Source organism: Oryctolagus cuniculus, chromosome 8 (genome assembly GCF_051225735.1).
Source record: "Oryctolagus cuniculus isolate XC-2025 breed Fujian yellow rabbit chromosome 8, ASM5122573v1, whole genome shotgun sequence".
NCBI classification, from domain to species: domain Eukaryota; kingdom Metazoa; phylum Chordata; class Mammalia; order Lagomorpha; family Leporidae; genus Oryctolagus; species Oryctolagus cuniculus.
In genome coordinates this window covers 119,705,203-119,727,660 of record NC_142874.1, presented here as the reverse complement: position 1 = coordinate 119,727,660, position 22,458 = coordinate 119,705,203, and the positions used below count along the sequence as shown (strand labels likewise).

The window sequence follows — 22,458 nt, the reverse complement described above, 5'->3', positions numbered from 1 at the left end:
ATATGCTTTCAAAACATAAGGGTACCTTAAAAAGTTTGTGGAAAATTGAATTAAAAATAAGTTTATTTAAGTTCATGGAAGATGTATATTAGGAAAAATACATGCATGGGATTTAAAAAATAGGGGGTACCAAAGTATATCCTTTAGTTCCAGATTTTTAACAAACTTTTTAAAGCATCTTTGGATAATGTTCATTGTTGCCTTATATGTATGAATTTCCACACTATTCTTTTTATGGACATTTGAGTTACTTCTGATTTTTTACAATTACAAATAAACTTTTACACATTCTTTATAGTTTGTACTCTGTATTTTCTTAGAATAGGTTTTTAGAAATGGAGTTAATAACTTATATAGTCTTAATAAATAACTGTCTAAAAATGGACATAACAGTTTATACTCTACCTGGCAGTGTTTAAGTATAATAATTTCTTTTTTCCAGTTCGGATTCTGAAATAATAGGTTATGCTTTGGACACACTATATAATATAATATCTAATGATGAAGAAGAAGAAGTAGGTAAGTTTCCAGTTATTCTGACTGTGTTTCTTATACATAATATTAACTGGATTGTATTAGTCTTACTGGTGTTCAAGTTAGTTTTATTTTATAATTTTATTTATAAGGTTTCTTCTTCTTCTTCTTCTTCTTCTTCTTTTTTTTTTTTTTTTTTTTTTTTTTTTTGTTAAACATAGACTTAAAAAAGACATAGGCTTAGTCCAAGAAGCGTATCATTAGGATACTTGCTTTGTGACATTATAATGAGATTATAATGAGATGGATTGTGAACTTTTTTTTTTTTTTTTTTTTGACAGGCAGAGTGGATAGTGAGAGAGACAAAGAGAAAGGTCTTCCTTTTGCCGTTGGGTCACCCTCCAATGGCTGCCATGGCTGGCATGCTGCGGCCAGCGCACCGCACTGATCCGAAGGCAGGAGCAAGGTGCTTCTCCTGGTCTCCCATGGGGTGCAGGGCCCAAGCACTTGGGCCATCCTCCACTGCCTTCCTAGGTCACAGCAGAGAGCTGGCCTGGAAGAGGGGCAACCGGGACAGAATCCGGCGCCGGACCGGGACTAGAACCCTGTGTGCCAGCACTGCTAGGTGGAGGATTTGCCTATTGAGCCGCGGCGCCGGCTGATTGTGAACTTTTTAAAAAATATTTTTCCCTCTTTGTATTTGGTCTTAATTAGGCAATGTGCATAGCTAGGTCTGGACCAAATAATCATTTTTCGCTGTAGATTGAAAATCAAAACTTTTTTATATAATTGTTACTTCCAGATGACCAGTACAAAGGTTCAAGAATTTTTTCCTAATAAATCCTAAAACTTTTTACAGAGGACTTATATTAATTTACAAAGAGGAATAGCTTGTTGAGTTTAGAATTTTTTGTGTGTGTGTGCTTTATCTTAAGTCTGTTTGGTATGAAAAGACAATCAATTTGAAATCCACACATTTCTTCAGTACAGCCTTTTTTTCCTTTTTTGTTTCAAAATGCTTGCATGCTTAAAAGAAGGTAGTCTGTTAACTACTTTATTGTTTATGCGAAATGCTTGCTTGAAGTCTGTGTTCATTTTGTTCTATGGCAGAAACCTAGGCAGGAAATAACGTTACACACTGCTGTTAGCATGCATTCCTCAGCCATACGCTGTTGCAGTAGGAGTTAGTGGGTTTTCCATTATTGTAGACACTCAAAAGGATGGACAGTCATCTACTTTATAAACCTAATGTGCATTAAATCATGATCTTCTGAAATTCTGAGTATATTACTAAACATAGATACATATTGATTTGCTCATATTTTTGTTAAAATAAAAGTATAGCAGAAGTATCTATAAATGTTAGAATTTTAGTAATAGGAACATTTAAAAGTAGGCTGTGTTGAATAATCAATTCCTCACACTTTATCTTTTTTCTTAAATTTTTCTTTTGATGTCTAGCAACAAGTTAACTTTGTTAATTTCTCAGGGGTAAAAAATATTTGGTAAACATAATTTCGTACCCATGGAAAAAGACATTGTTGATCACATGCCAATACTTAGATACAACACCCATAAGAATACATTTGTGTGCTTCAGTTCTGTTGTTGATACTTTCTCTTTATGGCTTTATCAAAAGCTAATTCTTAACTGACACAAGGAGCCCCATTTTAGAGTTCTTCACCTTGGAAGTTTTTTAATGCTTTAATGATAAATCTGTCTCATAATCCAAAAGGTGCAGCATATGCTGTATCTGCCTTAAGACATCTCCCGTGTTTGACTTAAATGAGTCTCTTTTTTCGAGAGATGATATTGCTGATTTGATATTTTGCGTTCTTATTTATGTATATACTATTACATAAAAAATATTTTGTCACCCACTTTTCATTTATTTTTGTCTACCTTTTCAGATGATGTTGAAGGTAAAAGATTGCATTTACATATGCATGATGCTTTTAGGTGTAATTTCCAGTAATATAAAAGGACACTGTCAAATGATGTTTATTTTGGTTAAAAAAAAATCAGAAATTTGTATATCAGAATTCCTTAATTGAAGAGAAATATTTGTTAATCTTATATTGCTATTATTTTGATGGCTGCTAAATCTGTTTACTGTTCAGAATGCAAGAAATATACTAGTGTATCTTTCTAAAAAATTGAAGCTTTTTCTCTGATAGGACAGTTTACTCAGAATTGTTTTGTATATACTTCCTGGAAAAAAATTGAGAGTTAATTTAAGAATAATATTTTCATATATATACATATATGTGTGTTTATATGTATATGTATATATATATATATATAACCTATATTCAGTAAGGATGGAAAGTATTCCAGTTTAAAAGCATTTATATATTGATATTGTCCCTTTAAAATAGTGCATGCACAGTAATATCTATTACTCACATTTTTTACATTAATTCTTATAACTTATTAATATTTTTTGATGATTTGTTTCAAGTTTAATTACTTTTAACATTGATAATTTCTTTTCTTCTTAATTAAAGTAACCAAATTTTACTTCATTTTGTTCCATCAATTTTTCTGACATTTAACTTTTCTAAATGAGGAAGGAAATATTCTTATCTAAAGTTGGGTTACATGGTACATAAAAAAATTGCTTATGCTTAATAAAGAAACTAACTTAATTTAAGCCGCATGACGTTCCATTTTGTGGTGCTTGAGCCCCTTGGCTGAAAATAAAGAGGCAGACATTGAGGTTCCTCTGATGCCAAGCCGTTCCTGGTTGGATAGGACAGAGCAGTACAAAAAGGCTGCTTTGTGTTTTTTTTTTTTTAATTGGTCTTATCTTTCACAGATTATAGTAAGTGCACACTAAAGGATGTAAAAAATAAACTCAGCCCTAGGACTCGTAAATTATATATAGTAGGTGGGAGAGGATGGTTTATTTTACTTATATGTGTAATGGATATAATTTTTCATGGTTATAATTTTAGTTTACAACTTTTAGATATAAGTAGTGTAGTAGTTTTAGCTTAATTTACTGCTATACCAAAAGCTTTGTCTATTAACTTAATTGCTTAGCTAATATTGGGGGACCTTGTTAAATTCAAAGTACTGACTTATAATCTATAGCTTCTGAAAAGAAGTAGAGTATATATCACTAACACTTTGTAAAATTTATACTATTAAACCAAAATGATTTTTGGAACAGGATTGTATTTTAGAGGTTCATTTCAAAATGTAGATTTTTAGTATATACTGATAAGATGCAGTATTTTATATGGTATAGCTACAGAGTGAGTCAAAGATATTATATTAACTCAGCTTCCTGCTAAGTTATTAGCTTGTGCCAGTGCAAATACTCAATTAAACCTGTTCTGGTATTAAGCTTTCATTCCTTGAAGTATCAAACACTAGAGTGATCTGTATTAAAAAGGATCTAGGGGTATGGGCTGTGGCATAGTGGGCTAAGCCGCCACCTACAGTGCCAGCATCCCATGTGGGCACCACTTTGAGTCCCGGCTGCTCCACTTTCAATCCAGCTCTCTGCTGTGGCGTGGGAAAGCAGTGGAAGATGGCACAAGTGCTTAGGCCCCTGCCTAAGACTCAGAAGAAGCTCCTGGCTCCTGGCTCCAGATCTGCGCAGCTCCAGCCATTGTGGCCATCTGAAGAATGAACCAGCATATGGAAGACCTCTCTCTCTCTCTCTCTTCTCTCTAACTCTGCCTTTCAAATAAATAAATAAAAAATATTCAAAAAAAAAGGGGGTGCGCGGTGAGGGAGTCTAGGGCACAGTGGGTTCAAGCCCTTGCTGCTCCACTTCCAATCCATTCCCTGCTGATGTGCCTGGGGAAGCAACAGAGGATGGCCCAAGTCCCCATGCACCCCCATGGGAGACCCAGAAGCAGCTCCTGATTCCTGGCTTTGGATTGGCCCAGCTCTGGCTTTTGCAGCCATTTGGGGAGTGAACCAGCGGACGGAAGACTATCTCTCTCACTCTCTCACTCACTCTCACTCTACTCATTCTCTCAGCCTCTCCTCTCACTCTCTCACTCTCTCACTCACTCTCACTCTACTCATTCTCTCAGCCTCTCCTCTCTCTGTAACTCTGCTTTGCAAATAAATAAATAAATCTTTAAAAAAAAAAAAAAAGGAAAATGCTGATCAGAGCTAACACATTTTTAAGCCACCTCTTATAATGCTGGCATCCTATATTGGAGAGCCAGTTTGAATCCTGGTTATCATGCTTCCTGTCTGGCTTCAGCAGTGGCCCAGACTTGGCTGTTGTGGCCATTATGGGAGAGTGAACCAGCTGACAAAAGATTCTCTCTCTCTCTCTCTTTCTTCTCTTTCTGTCTCTCCCCAACTCTCTGTGTCTCTGCCTCTCTATCACTCTCCCTTTCAAAAAGAAAGGAAAATACCAGCCAAAGCTTAAACCTATAGTTTAATTGTATACATTTACCTCCACAAATACATTTCAGCATTTTTAAAAACATTTCATCCTATAGCCATAGCTCAGTTGCTGGCCTTTTGAATAAACCTGATTTCCTTGCATCAACTCTTGTCTCTCCAGTACTGACTTTCAAACAGGGAGCAGCCCTGACTTTGGGTAACAATAGAAGAAGCCATCAAGTCTATGAATATTATTTCTTCCTTTCTAGATTAGCTTTCAATTTTTAATATTGCCCCAAAAAACAAATGGACTTTTTATTTGGAGCTTTTCTTAAGAAGTCACAAACTTTTGACCCAAGCATTTAGTAAGCAAAATTGTTTGACTCATTTTAAGATTTATTTATTTGAAAGTCAGAGTGACACAGAGAGAGCTCATTCTTTGGTTCATTCCCCAGATGGCCACCTTGGCCCAGGCTGGTCCAGGCCAAAGCAAGGAGCCCAAACTCCACCTGGGTCTCCCACCTGGCCAGTAGGGACCCAGGCACTTGGGCCATTTTCCACAGCTTTCCTAGGCAAATTAACAGGGAGCTGGAGCAAAACCAGAGCAACCAGGATTCCAGTTGGCAGTCTGATAAGGGATGCTGCCACAACACTGGCCCCAGTGAGTATTGTAAAGAATTTGAATAAACTGCCAGTATCATAAATTGAAAGCTTTCACATCAATTTCTGTATTTTAGACTTCATTTTTTAAAAAATGTGAGGACTGACAACATCTGGGCCTGTATGCCCACCTGGAGCCGAATAGCTCTTTTGCTACCCTTAGAATACATACTTTTACATCTGCTCTGTTTTACTCTTTGCCTGCTTTGCTCTCGTCCATTACTATCCCACGCCTGTAGTTGAGTTTATATTCTCTGTTATTGTCAAACAAATAAACTCCCTCTCCTCCCTCCCTCCTTCCCTCTCTATAACTGCCTTTCAAATGAATAAATAAATCTTTAAAAAAGATAGAACCCCTATACCACCCAAAATCCTGGGGGGATTTTTATTGGTCACAGGGTATTTAACACCCTGGGAATCAAAGCTTCTATTTATAACTTTTTTTTTTTTTTTTTGAAAGAGTTACAGAGAGAGGTAGAGACAGAGAGAGGTCTTCCATGTGCTGGTTCACTCCCCAGATGGCCACAACAGCCAGAGCTGTGCCGATCAGGAGCCAGGAGCTTCCTCCCAGTCTCCCAAGAAGTTGCAGGGGCCCAAGGACTTGGGCCATCTTCTACTGCTTTCCCAGGCCACAGCAGAGAGCTGGATTGGAAGAGGAGCAGCCGGGACTAGAACCGGCGCCCATATGGGATGCCGGCGCTTCAGGCCAGGGCATTAACCCACTGCACCACAGCGCCGGCCCTTACAACTTTCTAATGAGGGAAATTTTCAAAAGATTTTCTCAGTTCCCAGATTGCTGTATCTTTTCCAATTTCTTTACAGTCCCTCTTTCCATTGTCATACCAGCTTGCAAACAGGAAAAGTGTACAGTTTTTGCTACTTAACCCGTTATGATTTTTCTTTCAGTACTACTCATAAATGCACCATTGAGCTTTGAAAATCACACTTTATCAAGTAAGATTGTACATTGAGGGTGTGCAGATAATTAAGACACAGAATTTCATCAGCTCCCGGAGCTACAACAGGAAATCCTCCATGCAGATCCATTGCAGAGAATGCCCCTTGAATCTTTTCTAGTTATGTTTGACTGTTAAGCTTCCTTGTGTTCAAGCTTGCTTTGTAACGTCAAGCTGCTGCCACCTTAACTTAATATTCTCAACATACCCAGTGATCATGCAGTGTAGAATTTAGTATTCATTTCTTTCTGTCATCCCCTCCTCCACATTTTTTCCCTAAGGTGTAAATAGTGACTGCTTTCCTAAGCAATTCTTCTGAAGCAACCACTAATCTAAGAAATGAGACTTAAAGGACAAAAAAGAATAGTTTACTGATGGTTAAAAAAGACAGTTTATTTTATTTAGAATCCAAGCACTCAAAGACCATTTTGTGGGTAGATTGCATGTAACTTTAATGAGAAAGAAACAGATAATGTGAAATACCAGTATCAGACCTTATTTACAGACAAGCAAGTTTCTGTAATGTCATAGAATATATTTTTTAAAAGTTTTATTTATTTATTTGAAAGAGTTAGAGAAGGTGAGGCAGAGAGAGGTCTTCCATCCACTGATTCACTCCCCAGTTGGCTGCAATGGTTGGAGCTGTGCCAATCTGAAACCAGGAGCCAGGAGCTTCTTCCGGGTATCCCACATGAGTACAGGGTCCCAAGGACTTGGAACATTTTCTACTGCTTTCCCAGGCCACAGCAGAGAGCTAGATCAGAAGTGGAGCAGCTGGGACTTGAACTGGCACCCATATTGATGCCAGCACTGCAGGCAGTAGCTGTACCCGCTATGCCACAGCACTGGCCCCTAGAATATATTTTTTACACCTTTGCACTCTTAGTGACAATACTTACTTTTTAGCCGGCGCCGTGGCTCAATAGGCTAATCCTCCACCTTGCGGCGCCGGCACACCGGGTTCTAGTCCCGGTTGGGGCGCCGGATTCTGTCCCGGTTGCCCCTCTTCCAGGCCAGCTCTCTGCTATGGCCAGGGAGTGCAGTGGAGGATGGCCCAGGTGCTTGGGCCCTGCACCCCATGGGAGACCAGGAAAAGCACCTGGCTCCTGGCTCCTGCCAGGATCAGCGCGGTGCGCCGGCTGCAGCGGCGGCCATTGGAGGGTGAACCAACGGCAAAGGAAGACCTTTCTCTCTCTGTCTCTCTCTCTCACTGTCCACTCTGCCTGTCAAAAAAAAAAAAAAATACTTACTTTTTAAAGAACACCGATTTTATTTACTTGAAAGGTAGAGTGATAGAGAAAGGCCGAGAGAGTGAGAGATCACCCATTGGCTGGATCACTCCCCAAGTGGCCCCGACTGCCAGGAGCCACGAGCTGAAACTCCATCCAGGTCTCCCGTGTGGGTGGCAGGGGTTCAAGTACTTGGGCCATCTTCTGCTTTCCCAGGCACATTAACAGAGAGTTGAATCTGAAGCAGAGCAGCCAGGACTCAAACTTTCACATGGGATGCAAATATTGCAAGCAGCGGCTTATACTACTATGCCACAATGCCAGCCCCAGTGATAATACTTACTAATGGTATCTGTAAGAATCTAAAATGTTTTCTGAATCACCTAAAGGAGATTGTTAAGTTCTGAATTATTTGAAAACTTAGTGGTACACATATAGCTGATGTTGTAAACCCTAGGACTGTGGTTCTCATAGAGGATAATGTATCCCCTCCCCATCCTATCCCCAGCACATTTGGCAATTTATAGAGATAGAAATTAAGAGTGAGTAGAAAGCACTGGTGTCTTGTGGGTGAAGACCAGGGATGCTCCTAAATAAACCACAGTGCATAGGGAGCTTCCTATAACATACTTACATGGCCTGAAATGTCAACAGTGCCAAGTCAAAGAAATTCCATCTTAGGGATGATGATGATGGTGATGTTTATTGATCATAGGATTAACCAAGCACTCTGCTAGATAGTGTACTTATTTTCATGCAGGGTCTTAGTCCACCCATACAGGATGGACTGGATCCACGGAAAGGTAAGTGCGCCGCTCGCCCGTTCCCCAGCCTCCCGATCCCGGAGACAATCAGACGCAGCGGGGAGCCAAGTCTAGCACGTAACAGAGCATTTTATAGCACAAAACTGCAGAGTCATTGGGGCAGGGCATAAGGACCAACCAATCACTTAAAGGGCCACTTTACAGGATGATTTCTATAGGACTAGCCATATGTCTATACACTTGTTACTAGTGTTGTTACCTCTCCTGATGTTGCATGGCCAATTAGCTTTAGTGGTAAACAACTTTGGATTCCACCCACCTTACTTCCTCTGGGCACCATCTTTGAATTGCTTTGTGTAACTAATTTCCCCACATTTTCAATCTTCATTGAAAACTGTGTGGAAAACATTGTCCCTATTTTACAAATAAGTAAATGGAGATTTAATACACTTAGGCTACTTGCCCAGCGTACTGTGGATAAGTGGTTGGATGTAAATTTAATTGGTCTTGCCCAAAACCCTTTACAAGCTTCTGCAGTCTTGCTGTATTGCCACTCGGGAAAGTATTTGACTACTCCACACCTTAGTTCTGAAGATAAACAGAAATTACCTCTACTTGTGTGATGGCATTCAACCTTTTAGTATTCTTTGACAGTTAATCATTTGTTCCTCCTTGAAATACTTTTTTCATTTGTTCTGTAGTCTCCCTGGTCCTGGTTTTCTTCCTGTCTCACTGGCTACTCTTGTCAGCTTCGCAGTTTCCCTCATTGCCCAACCTTTTAATGTGACAATGCCCACAGCACAGAACTCCTTCCTTCTCTATTCTCCCCCTTAGTGATCTCATCCAGGCTATGACTTCAGACATCCAATGTGTGTGTTCAATCCAGACCTCTCCACTGAGATCCAGAATTGTATATTCATCAACTCACTTGATATCTATTACTTGGTTTTCTTTCTCCCCATACATAGCATAATTGAAGAGTAATAGTCAAATAATAGCTGTGCATTTATCAGTACACCATTTGATGAGTTTTTGCATGTGTATAAACTCTTGAAGCCATCACCACCACCACCACCACCAAAATAGTGAGCCCATCCAGAAGCTCCCTGTGTTTATTTGTAATCCATCCTTCTTCCTACTTGCCATACTCCATCACAAATCTGTTTAGTTTGTGTTTAGATTCTTATATAAATGAGATCATGGAGTTATACTTTGGGGGTGTAGAGGAATCAGGCTTTTTTTCTCTCAGCATAATTTCAGTTTTATCTATTGTTATATATCAGTAGTCCACCCCTTTATATTGTTCAGTTTTGTAGTTTTATGTGACTGTATAACCATTTTAAAATCCATTTTCCTGGGGCCGGCACTGTGGCACAGTGGGTTAACACCCTGGCCTGAAGCGCCGGCATCCCATATGGGTGCCGGTTCAAGACCCAGCTGCTCTGCTTCCTGTCCAGCTCTCTGCTGTGGCCCAGGAAAGCAGGAGAGGATGGCCCAAGTCCTTGGGCCCCTGTACCCATGTGGGAGACCTGGAAGAAGCTCCTGGCTCCTGGCTTTGGATCGACACAGCTCCGGCTGTTGTGGCCATCTGGGGAGTGAACCATCGGTTGGAAGACCTCTCTCTCTCTCTCTCTCTCTCTCTCTCTCTCTGCCTCTCCTCTCTCTGTAACTCTTTCAAAGAAATAAATCAATCTTTAATAAATAAAAAAATCTATTCTCCTGCTGGTGAATATTTGGGTTGTTTCCAGTTTGGACTATTAAAGTTTGATTAGCTTGCTGTTATCAATTTTTTTTTATTTTATAATTAAGCTTTTTTTACAATTCATGAATTTCATGTACAATTCATGAATTAATATGTTTTTATTTTTCTTTACTAAATACCTAGAAATAGAGTGGCTAAATGATATAGTAGGTATATATTTAACTTTATAAAATTTCCAGACCATTTTCTTTTTTTTTTTAAGATTTATTTTATTTATTTGAAAGACAGAGTTACACAGAGAGACTAGAGGCAGAGAGAGAGAAGTTTTCCATGCGATGATTCACTCCCCAGATGGCTGCAATGGCCAGAGCTGCTCCGATCCGAAGCCAGGAGCCAGGAGCTTCCTCCAGGTCTCCTGCGCGGGTACAGTGGCCCAAGGACTTGGGCCATCTTCTGCTGCTTTCCCAGGCCATAGCAGAGAGCTGGATTAGAAGAGGAGCAGCCGGGATTAGATCCTGTGCCCATATAGGATGCCTGTGCTTCAGGCCAGGGCATTAACCTGCTGCACCACAGTGCCGGCCCCTCCAGACCATTCTCAAAGCAGTACCATTTTACGTTCCAGCAGTATCGTGTGAGTTCCAGTTTCTCCACTACTGTCCAACATTTGGTGGGGTCGGTTTTTGTTTTTGGTTGTTTTGTTTTAAATTGTAGTATCTCCCTAGTGAATGAGATGCTAAACAACTTTTCATGTGATGTATCTTTCTTCTGTAATAAAGTGTTTGTTCAAATTTTTTGCCCTTTTTTTTTTTTTTTCCCAACTGGGTTGTTAAGACTCATTTATTTGAGAGTCAGAGAGAGAAAGGGCAAGAAAGATCTTCAGTCTGCTGATGCACTCTCCAGATCGCCACAACAGCCATGATTGGGCCAGACTGAAGCCAGGAACTTCATTCTGGGCTCCCGTGTTGGTGGCAGTGGCCCAAGCACTTGTGTCATCATCCACTGCCTTCCTGGGTGCATTAACAGAAAACTGGATTGAAAGTGGAGCAGCTGGCACTCTGATGCAAGATGCTGGCATGGCAAGTGGCAGCTGAAGCTACTGTGCCATGATACCACCCCGTTTTTGTTTTTTCTTGATCTGTTTGTCTTTTTGCTTCCATGGCTCTGTCTTGATGACTATAGCTGTATAATAAATGTTGGAAAGTATGCAGTGTGTGCCCTCCACATTTTTTCTTCACAGTTATTTTGACTGTTTTAGGTTCTTTGAATTCACACACCACTTTTACAATCAACTTGTCAGTTTTTACAAAAAAAAAAAAAAAAAACTTGAGATTTTTGATTGGGATTCTGTTGACTCTGTAGTCCTATTAAGGGGAAACTAACATCTTAACAATATTATGCACCTACAACAAGAATATAGTCTATCTGTAGATCTCAGCAGTAATTTGGAGTTCTCAGAATACTCATTTAAGTCATACACATCTTCTGTTAAATTTATCCTTTTTGATGCTATTGTAAGTAGTTCTCTTTTTTTAAGATTTATTTATTAGAGGGCAGAATTACAGAGAGGCAGAGAGAGAGAGAGGTCTTCCATCTGCTGCTTCACTCCCCAGATGGTTGCAATGGCCAGAGCTGTGCTGATCTGAAGCCAGAAGCCAGGAGCTTCTTCTGGGTCTCCCAATCGGGTGCAAGAACCCAAGGATTTGGGCCATCTTCTACTGCTTTCCGAGGCCATAGCAGAGAGCTGGATCGAAAGTGGAGCAGCCAGGACTTGAAACAGAACCCAGATGAGATGCTGGTACTGCAGGCAGTGGCTTTACCCACTAGGCCACAGCACCAGCCCCTCATTTTTTTAAGATTTACTTATTTATTTGAGAGAGGGAGAGACCTCCCATTCACCTGGCTTACTCTCCAAATGGCCACAATAGCCAAACCTAGGAGCTTGGAACTCCATCCAGGTCTCCCACATAGGTGACAGGTACCCAAGTGCTTGGGCCATCTTCCATTGCCTTCCCAGCTAGGAGCCTTAGCAGGAAACTAGATTGGAAGCGGAACAGCCAGGACTACAACTAGTGCTCATTTGGGAATGCCAGCATTACAGACAGTGGCCTAACCTGCTGCACCATAGTGCCAGCTCCAGATTCTGTTTCTTAAATCTCAATTTCTAATTGTTCATTTCTACTATACATATAATAAAACTAATTTTGAATATTGACCTTTTCACTTTGCCTATAGTCTTGTCTAAATACTGATGGAGTTTGTGGTCACAAAAGGCTTCCTTAGCCTTGGTAGCTCATGGCAAAAGCCTCGGGTGATCACTGAGGTCATTAATAAGAGTGTTGATTGTTAAATTAACAGAACTCATGGTGCACTTACTCCCCTTGTAGGATCTCTGTCCTTATGAGTTGTACTGTGAGAATTAACTGCAAAACTTGTTCTCAAACAGTATTTTACATGTTGTGTGTATGTGTTCAAACTGTTGAAGTTTTTATTTAGTATAGGGTTGTTCTTCTATATATAAAGTTAATTAAAAAATGAATCTTAAAGAAGAATGGGATGGAAGAGGGACTAGGAGGTGGGACAGGAGGGTGGATATGGGGGGAAAATCACTATATTCCTAAAGTTATACCTATAAAAATTGTATTCATTAAATAAAAGCTTTAAAAAATTGACCTTTTTATATTGTGGCTTTGCTAAGCTGACTTACTAGTGTAGTTTTTTTTTTTTTTTTGTAGATCTACAGGATTTTTCAGAGAAAAATGTCATCTGTGAATAAAAACAGCATTATTTTTCCTTTCTAATCTTAGTGCCTTTTCTTTCTTTCTTTTTTTTTTCTCTATGGCAGTGACTTAAGATCTCCAGTACAGTGGTGTGATTAGAACTGGGAAGAGGGGACATTCTTGCTTCCTGCCTAATCTGAAGGGGAAAACATTCCATCTTTGACCATTAAGTGTTGTGAACTGAAAAATCAGAATTTGGCTGAAAAGTGGAAGTTGGAGTTTATTCAGCTAGTTAAACTGAGGGTTTAAACCCAGAAACAACCAGTCAGTTGCCTAAGCTGGCTATTCTATATCCCTGAGTTTGGTTACAAGTTTCCTACTTTGTCTAGCAGGATGAGTACATGTGTAGTATCAGGTTCAAACAGTACAGATTTATATGGGGTCATCAAGCACATTGGAAGTCAAAGAATACTTCACCAAAAACTGAAGAGCACTAGATAATAGTTAGCAGACTTGCTCATTGGTTACAAGAGAGGATACACTACATTCTCATATCTGATGTTATCTGTATGCGAGAGAGGCAAACAATGTGTTTGTTAATCACTTTTCCTATCATGGCCCTGAGATGTAGAGATCACTCCCTTCTACCTTGCTGCCCTGGCACAGACAGCATCCTGGCTGACTTAGGCCTCTGCAGGATTAGGTCCACAATATGATGTTGGCCATAGGTTTCTTGTTGATGTCTTTTGTCTTCCAGTGCAGTTACTTTAAATATCACTTACATATTTGCCACTCTGATAACGTGTGCATCCAAGGCAGACCTCTCCACAGACATCTCTGTTTGTATTTATCATCTGCTTAGTTGATAGCCCTCCTTGGGTTTTCATAAGGTGATTCAAACTTTTTTTTTTTTTTTAAGATTTATTTGTTTTATTTGAAAGTCAGTTACACAGAGAGGAGAGGCAGAGAGAGAGAGAGAGAGAGAGAGAGAGGTCTTCCATCCACTGGTTCACTCCCCAATTGGCCGCAACGGCTGGAGCTGCACTGATCTGAAGCCAGAAGCCAGGATCTTCCACGTCTCCCATGCCGGTGCAAGGGCCCAAGAACTTGGGCCATCTTCCACTGCTTTCATAGGCCATAGCAGAGAGCTGGATGGGAAGTGGAGCAGCCGGGTCTCTAACCGGCACCCATAAGGGATACCAGCGGTTCAGGCCAGGGCGTTAACCTGCTGCACCACAGTGCCGGCCCCAGTGATTCAAACTTAATGTGTCCAAAACTAAACTTCTTCCTTGCATCTCCCACAGAGATTCCCTTCTCAGTAAATGGCAACTCCATCCTTCTAGTCTTTATACTAAAACCTTGGCATTAACTCTTACATTTTTTTTCTTATACCTCTCTCTGCAGTATGTCAGCAAATACCGTTCACTGTCTTTCCATAAAAATTATGATCCTCAAGATTTAAACTGCCTCTATCTTACCTTGATTATTTGCCTCCCAACCTGTGACCCCGTTTCCCTTTCTCCTGTTCTCAGCTGAGCAGCTAGAGAAAGCCTTTTAGATCTAGAGTATTTGTTGTTTGAGTAATATAGTTCTAAGATGATTAAGAGAAAGATTTCTTAATTTCTGATGGATAAGCCTAGCATTGCTGAGCACTTACTCAAAACCATTTCTGCTTTTGGTTTCTTCTTTACCGTCTTTTTCATCTAAAAATAATTAGATGGGATTATTACTGTCACTGTTGGATTGCTTTACTTTCCCTATCAGCTGCTGGTGTTTTTTTTCCCATTTCTATATTATGTTAGTATTAAAGTCTCACATTAAAAGGTTATAAACAGGTTTAATCTTGACTGCCGACTGCACTGGTTTATAGTCATTGCCTTGAGCAGCAGGTAGAAAAGGATTTTGATTCTAAGGGGTGTATGACCAGGTAACTGTGTAGGTGAGGGAGTGGGGATCAGTGGATTTGCCCTCTCTAAACTGAGTGTATGATGTGGATAGATGTAACATGATAGTTTGCCTTGGCAATTGGTCTTTCCATTTTGAGCAATCCTTTACATTGGTACAAAGTATATTAAAACAATAAATACTGTTTGACCTAAAGACTTTTAAGCATTAAGGAAGATATAAAATCTTTTAAAGAATAAATGAGAAATTAAATTCCCACATCTGATTTTGTTGCCAAATAGTTATATAGCATATATTTTTTATTTATTTAATTTAAAAATTTTTTTTGACAGGCAGAGTTAGACAGTGAGAGAGAGAGAGACAAAGATCTTCCTTCTGTTGGTTTACCCCCCAGATGGCTGCTATGGCCGGCGCACTGCATTGATACGAAGCCAGGTGCTTCCTCCTGGTCTCCCATGTGGGCGCAGGGCCCAAGCACTTGAGCCATCCTCCACTGCCTTCCCGGGCCAAGGCAGAGAGCTGGACTGGAAGAGGAGCAACCGGGACAGAACCGGCACCCCAACAGGGACTAGAACCATGGTGCCAGTGCCGCAGGCGGAGGATTAGCCTAGTGAGCTGCGGCGCCAGCCAATATAGGATATATTTTTAAAAGACAATGAAGAATATTCAGATTATTGGTTTAGTTTTATATTATTTTCACAGTAACACTAACAGCAAAAACTATGTTCTACAATGTTTCAAGACCATTAAAGAGGACAACAGTGTTGAGATATCATTTACATATAATAAAATTTGCTCTTTGAAGTTGTATAGTACTGTGAATTTGAACAGAAATACACAACAGTATAACCACTACCACATTTAAGATCAAACATTCCCATCACCCCAAATAGTACCCTTAGGCCCTAATAGAAGTTTAACTTGCACATGTCCTTGAAAGAATATTTAAGTATTTTTTCTTCAGATACCATATTTAAACATTTAAAGAATAAAAATGTACTTAAATGACATTGAAAATTATCTTAAGAATATACCTTAATATCATCATTGTGATATTGCTACCAGCCACCGTATTCTAGTGTTGAATTACTTAGATACCAAGAAAATGATCATTTCTGCCTAATTCTTCAATGAAAGGATACTTTAAAATAATATAGCATCATCATGTTGAAATACTTATCTTTGAATATTACAGAAGAAAATTCCACAAGACAGAATGAGGATTTGGGAAGCCAGTTTACAGAAATTTTCATTAAGCAGCAAGAAAATGTCACCCTCCTGTTGTCCTTATTGGAGGTAAATGGGGAACTTCGGTTATTTTTGTCATCTTAATAAGCTACTGTTGCCTTTTTGGGTGTTAGTGAAGAAACATTGTGAACATTCCCTTAAAGATAGTGAAATTTGTTGTATCATAGCAAGAGATCCACTGTGTGTTTCAAGAAATATATAATGTTAAAATACTGTCCACTTCTATTTTTACAAACTACTGTTTTATTCCATCTGTAACAGTTTAGTCAGTTCAATCAGTTAACTATTTTCTTTTTAGTTGCTTTTTATTTCTTAAATTACAGTTTAAGTGTTTGCTAAGCTCCCATTTTCCCCTTGTGGTTTCTGCCTACCACTATTTGTTGAAAGAAGATGTTGTTTTTGAAAATGTGAAGTATAAATGTTAAGTGTTTTATATTCTTACATTTCCAGGAGTTTGATTTCCATGTTCGGTGGCCTGGTGTGAAGCTGCTTACATCACTTTTAAAACAATTAGGGCCTCAGGTGCAACAAATTATTTTAGTTAGCCCCATGGGTAAGTAACCTGGCTTCCTTTTATCATTTTTGATTGAAAATATGTACTGTGGCCTAGAGAAGGGGAATAAAATGAATGGTGTGTTACAAATTGTTTATCACTTGAATCACTTTTTGTGTTTTTGGTCTACCAGTATTTTTCACATGATCATATGTTCCAGGTGTTTCAAGACTGATGGACTTACTAGCGGATTCCAGGGAAGTTATACGTAATGATGTAAGTCACATTTGAGAAAGAAATCCAAGAACATGTAACTTTTTTTGTCTCTTTGCAAATGAAATCTTTGTTGGTCCTTATTCCAAGTCATTAGAAGTCAGATTTGGGAAATTAGGCTAGCAGTAAATCTTAAGTCTTTTTAAGGCCACATTATTTCTGTTTCCTGCCTGTCCGATATTTTGTGTTAGACAAACCATTTTTTCAAAGATTTATTTATTTATTTATTTGAAAGTCAGAGTTACACAGAGAGAGAGAGGTCTTCCATCTGATGGTTTACTCTCCAGTTGGCCACAACAGCCGGAACTGCGCGGATCCAAAGCTGGAGCCAGGAACTTCCTCCAGGTCTCCCACATGGGTTCAGGGGCCTAAGGACTGGGCCATCTTCTACTGCTTTTCCAGGCCGTAGCAGAGAGCTGGACCGGAAGTGGAGCAGCCAGGACCTGAACTGGCGCCCATAGGGGATGCTGGCGCTTCAGGCTAGGGCTTTAACCTGCTGTGCCACAGTGCCGGCCCCAGACAAACCATCTTTGCTATTCAAATATATTCCTTCCACACATTTAGGATTTCTTCCACTCTATTCTGAAAGATTGTATTTAACACTGAACTCTATCTCCAGAATCTCTTTTCCTCCCAAAGAATAGAGATGTCCCAGGCATGAACTGTGCTAACTTAACAAAGCATCACATTTAGAATCCTCACCTTGTTTGATTGAGTATGTTTTTCAAAGAATTTACCTTGGTAATCTCTGCTTAATTGTAGAGCATGATTTGCTCTGGAGTTACTTTCCATCCTGTTTTATTTTAAGATTTACATGTAAGTTTGAACATTTTGTATTGAAGTTGTATTTTTCTATATTGTTTCCTCCACCTTGATTAAAACTCCATAATACTTTAACGTAACAGTTGGAAAAATCTCTTTAATTCTGTAGCGAGACGATCCTATTACATTCATTAACCTCAGTATTTACAGTGAGATGCCCAAGAGCCACAGATACCAAGTGGCAGTGTCTGTTAGCTGTGTTTTCTTCATGTTTGCCTTTGTGCTTGCTTGCCTTGTGCCATTCTTATCCTAAGCTCTAGGAAATGTCATTTCTGTTGCTTTTATCCTTGCAACTGAAGTGCTCTTGACTTACAATCCACATAGTTTTTTTTAAAATTTTGTTGTTTATTTGAAAGAGCAATAGAGAGATCTTCATCCATCTGCTGGTTCACTTCCCAAGTATCTGCGGCAGCCAGGGCTGAGCCAGGCTGAAGCCCAAACCAGGAACTCCATTTGAGTCTCCCACATGGTTGTCAGGAACACAAATAGTTCTGCCATCCTCTCTGTCTCTAAGGCACATTAACAGGAAGCTGGATGGAAAGTGTGCAGCGCCAGGACTTGAATCAGGCGCTCTAGTGTAGGATGCAGACATCGCAAGGGGTGACCTAAACCACTGAGCTACTAAAATTTTGTAGTATACAAAATTTATATTAATTCAGTGTTATATATAGGTAATGAAGTTAAATAGTAATGTAGCATGTAAGGAGGCCTTTTTTATTCTTTAATGTTTAAATTTATCTTTTAAGAATTATCTTATTTAAGTGGACATACATCTATTAGAAATTTTGGTTATGTTTTTATACATAAAATTTGACTGTGTATCTTAAACCTAAGTTTCTACTCTATTCTCTTGGCTCTCGGCTTAGATAAGGATGTGATACAGACTGTTTAATAAAAACATTATTTCTCCCTGATCTCTGTTAATATCATTATTATTTCATTTTCATATATTAAACTGCTTTTTTGTAGTAACTGCGTTAACTTGATTCTTAAGTCTGCTGTTTTCCTTTAACTCTACCTTTTTTTCTGTTCCTAACCTTTTTTCCTCAGTTTTTATTTGAGACAGATAAAAATGATTCTCAGTTGATTTTCATTATGTTTATGTTTAGTAGTTCTTTTTGCATTATAACATCTGAATTTTTAGTTTTTAAATGTTTTATGGCCATATTTAGTTTCAATAAACTTAAGAGAAGAAGAAAAGAAACTTCTATTGAGAATTTATGTAGTAGGTTTTATAGAAGTCATTTTCTCTCTAGTAGTTTTTACTTCTTATTTTTTTAAGATTTATGTATTTATTTGAAAGGCAGAATTACACACACACACACAGATCTTCCATCTACTGTTCACTTACCAAATGGGTGCTATGGCCAGAGCTGGGCTGATCTGAAGCCAGGAACCAGGAGTTTCTTTCTGGCATCCCACATGGGTACAGGGCCCCAAACTCTGGAGCCATCCTCCACTGCTTTCCCCAGCACATTTGCAAGGAGCTGGATAGGAAGTGAAACAGCTAGGACTCGAACCACTGCCCATATAAGGTGCTGGCTCCACAGGCAGCGGCAGCTCTACACACTAGGCCACAGTGCCATCTCTTAGGTTTCACTTTTTATTTTATTTTATTTTTAAAGATTGATTTACTTATTTGAAAGGCAGAGTTACAGAGAGGCAGAGGCAGAGAGAGAAAGAAGTCTTCCATCTTCTGGTTCATTCCCCAGATGGCCACAACAACCAGAGCTGGGCCAACCCAAAGCCAGGAGCCAGAAGCTTCCTCGGGCTCTCTCAGGTGCAGGGGTATGGCACTTGGGCCATCTTCTACTGCTTCCACAGGCCATACCAGAGAGCTGGATCAGTAGAGCAGCCGGGTCTTGAACCAGCACCCATATTAGATACTCGCATTGCAGATGGCGGCTTTACCTGTTATGCCACAGCACCAGCCCTAGTTTTTACTTTTAAGAAAGAACTGTGAGAAAGGTATTATTATCCTTTTATACATGAGTATGCTGCTAGAATTTGTATAGTTTGCTTAATGTTGTACAACTATTAAGTAAGGCAGCCAGTTTTTAAACCTACTTTCTCTAACTCAGAGCCTTCTACTGTATTCCTTCTCTTTGTTAGCAATTAAACACAGGTTGCTTCACATCTAAACATCTAAAAATGACCACTTTGACTTTTCTCTCGTCTTAGTTTTGAGACTTGGCAGGAAAATGAATGGATCAAGCTCAGTAAAGTTGTGGGCACTTTTTGTCTCATGCGAGTACTTATCTGTCCAGTACTGACAGCCAGCAGCTGATTTGCCTCTGCAGGACTTTGGAACTATTTGCTGTTCCTTCTCCTCTGAAATAATATCTGTGCTTTTTTCTTTTTCCTTTTTTTTTTTTTAATAAAATAGTTGCCCTCTCTGAGCATCACAATGTTGTTGGGTACTTAGAGCTTCATCAAGTACTTGTTTGATATGCCTAAAAACAGAAATATGTAATAAGCAGAAGAGTGCATTTTTATTAGTTAATAAATAGGTTTTAAAATATATAAACTAAACCCCAACTCAACAGGCTTGAAGAAAACTAAAAGAGGCAAAAACCAAATTTATTGCTGTTCATGAGACATGACTTTTCATCTTTCTTCTGTAGACTTAGAATAGAATTTAGGGCCAAATATTTACATGAATTCCTGCACTTTTTCTGCTCAAATGTGGTGGTGGTTGTCGATTTATGTTACTAAGTCAGCCTTTGCATTGATCATATTGTGAAGCATGTATAGTGGATTCCTGAGACAGATATACTCATGTTCAGCTCTCTTAAGCCACAGTGAAAGCTACGTAGTGATTGATGAGTATGGAAGAATTGTGTATTGTACAGTGGAAAGAGAACTGAATCAGGAATTGTTTCACATGAATCCTGGCCTGCGTTGAAATTTATAACTTTAGGGAGAAGGAGGCAAATTGCTTAACTTTCCAGTCTTTGCTTTCTCCATATGTAAAGTAAAGGGGTGGACTTATGAAATTCCGTGATTTTGAAAGTGTTTTTTAAATGTCTTGTAAATGTTGTACTCTGCTAAACATTGTCTTTCTTCTCCATAAGGGTGTCTTACTACTGCAGGCACTGACAAGAAGTAATGGAGCAATCCAGAAAATTGTTGCTTTTGAAAATGCTTTTGAGAGACTACTGGATATTATTACAGAGGAGGGGAACAGTGATGGAGGTATAGCATGAAGAGATTCTTTTTGTATTCACTAAATTATTAGCTTCCAGGGAATGTGTCCGGAGGCAGAAATGGAGACTCAGGCCCTACTTGACATCTCTCTTTCTTTCACTCTGGCATGTTGCATGTGGATTTTTTTTTAATCCTCTTTGATATTTGTTAGACTTCTGCAGTCTGGATTGGTGCTATTCTTCATTTCTGGAAAATCTTAGCTGTATCTTTTCAGATGCTGTTCAGCCGCATTTTCTGTGGGATTGGTGAATATGCAGCCTTGCAGAGTTAGTACAGGGAGTTACAGGCAGTTGAGGTGGAAGTAGAATCGTATATTGAGGGTGAAGGGAAAGGACACAGTTGAGAATTAACAGAAAGTTAGAAATGGTGTTCTGGCGAGGGGAGAGCTCTTTGCTGTGATTAGGAAGACTTGAAGTATGGGCCTTTGCAAGGGTACTCACCACGATTGTACAGCAGTGCAGACTGTCTCTCTGTGTGATCTCCCCACAACAATGCTAAGATGCCTAAGTGCAGTGTGGGGGAAAAGTCAGGCAGTTTTTCACAGGGTTAGGCATGTTCCAGCAAGGTGTCATGAATAGGTAGTGAGACAGGAGAACTTAGTATACTATCTCTAGAATGGAAGGAGGGAGAGTCAGTACCATCAGCTGGAAAGGAAGGAAGTAGAGACAGGCAGTTTCTCAATAGGAGAAAAGCGCCTGTCTGTAGAGTTGAAAGTCTCAGGGAAACCGTAAAGCAGGTAAATGAGCCAGAAGGATAGGAGGTGTAGTCAGAGGGCGAGGATTGTCACCAGAGATGGGGCCACGAACTGAGAGGTCTAGGTATTACTCAAACTGCTGTCAAAATTAAAATAGCCAAGAATGACAGAAGAACTTACAGAAAGGAGACTTGTCTGTTTTTGATTAAAGTGACAGCTCTCATCTCCTGGTTTACTTCCTAAGTGTCTGCAATGGCCTGGGCTGGGAGGGGTCAGAGCCAGGAGCCAGGAACTCAATGCAGACCTCCCATGTGAGCGGCGGGAACCCATTTACTTGAGCCATCACCACTGCCTCATAAGGTCTGTAGTTGCAAAAATCTGGAGTCAGAAGCCAGAGGCAGGTATTAAACCCAGGCACTCCAATGTGGGATGTGGGCATTTTAACTACTTTGCTAAACACCCACCCCAAGAAAGATGGACCACAACGACAGTGATGTTTTCAGAGGACAAAGAGTAGCAGAGAGCTACCAAAGAGCCTGAGCCATAAGGGAACAGACTTTTTTAAGAGGGGGTAGAGGACCTGTAGTTGGGAAGTGCCCTCGGCTGGAAGGATCTAGATACAGCATGCTGACTCTAATCTACCATGGGATTGAGAGCATCAACTGGCTTCAGTTGAAAAAGTTACAAGACAGGGCTGCAGTAGGTCTTACTAACTAATATTTGAAGGTTTCAAGTAGGATCATGAAAGCCTTTGAGAGGAAATTAAGTGGGGAAGAGGAAACCAAAGCATTATGAGATGAAAAAATGAAAGAACATACAAGTAGATAAACTGGAGAGGTGTATGTTTTTGCAAGTGATTGAGGAAAGCAGTGTGGTAAGTCAAGATGGAATTAATTAGTCTTCAGGGTTGCTAAGACAAGTTCCAGTGGTTTGCTGTTAACTGATTGTGGCCTAAAGC

The 22,458-nt window shown here is 39.6% G+C and overlaps 1 protein-coding gene across 2 annotated transcripts in view; it reads left to right on the top strand.

The window, feature by feature from the left end:
* USO1 (USO1 vesicle transport factor) overlaps positions 1 to 22,458 on the top strand; it is a 90,163-nt gene that overhangs the window by 27,233 nt on the left and 40,472 nt on the right. For both annotated transcript variants that reach the window (XM_051819677.3, XM_051819678.3), the window contains exons 4-8: positions 443 to 519; positions 15,959 to 16,059; positions 16,462 to 16,564; positions 16,725 to 16,780; positions 20,674 to 20,794. In XM_051819677.3, the coding sequence (XP_051675637.1) occupies positions 443 to 519; positions 15,959 to 16,059; positions 16,462 to 16,564; positions 16,725 to 16,780; positions 20,674 to 20,794 (458 nt within the window). The remainder of the gene's footprint in view (positions 1 to 442; positions 520 to 15,958; positions 16,060 to 16,461; positions 16,565 to 16,724; positions 16,781 to 20,673; positions 20,795 to 22,458) is intronic.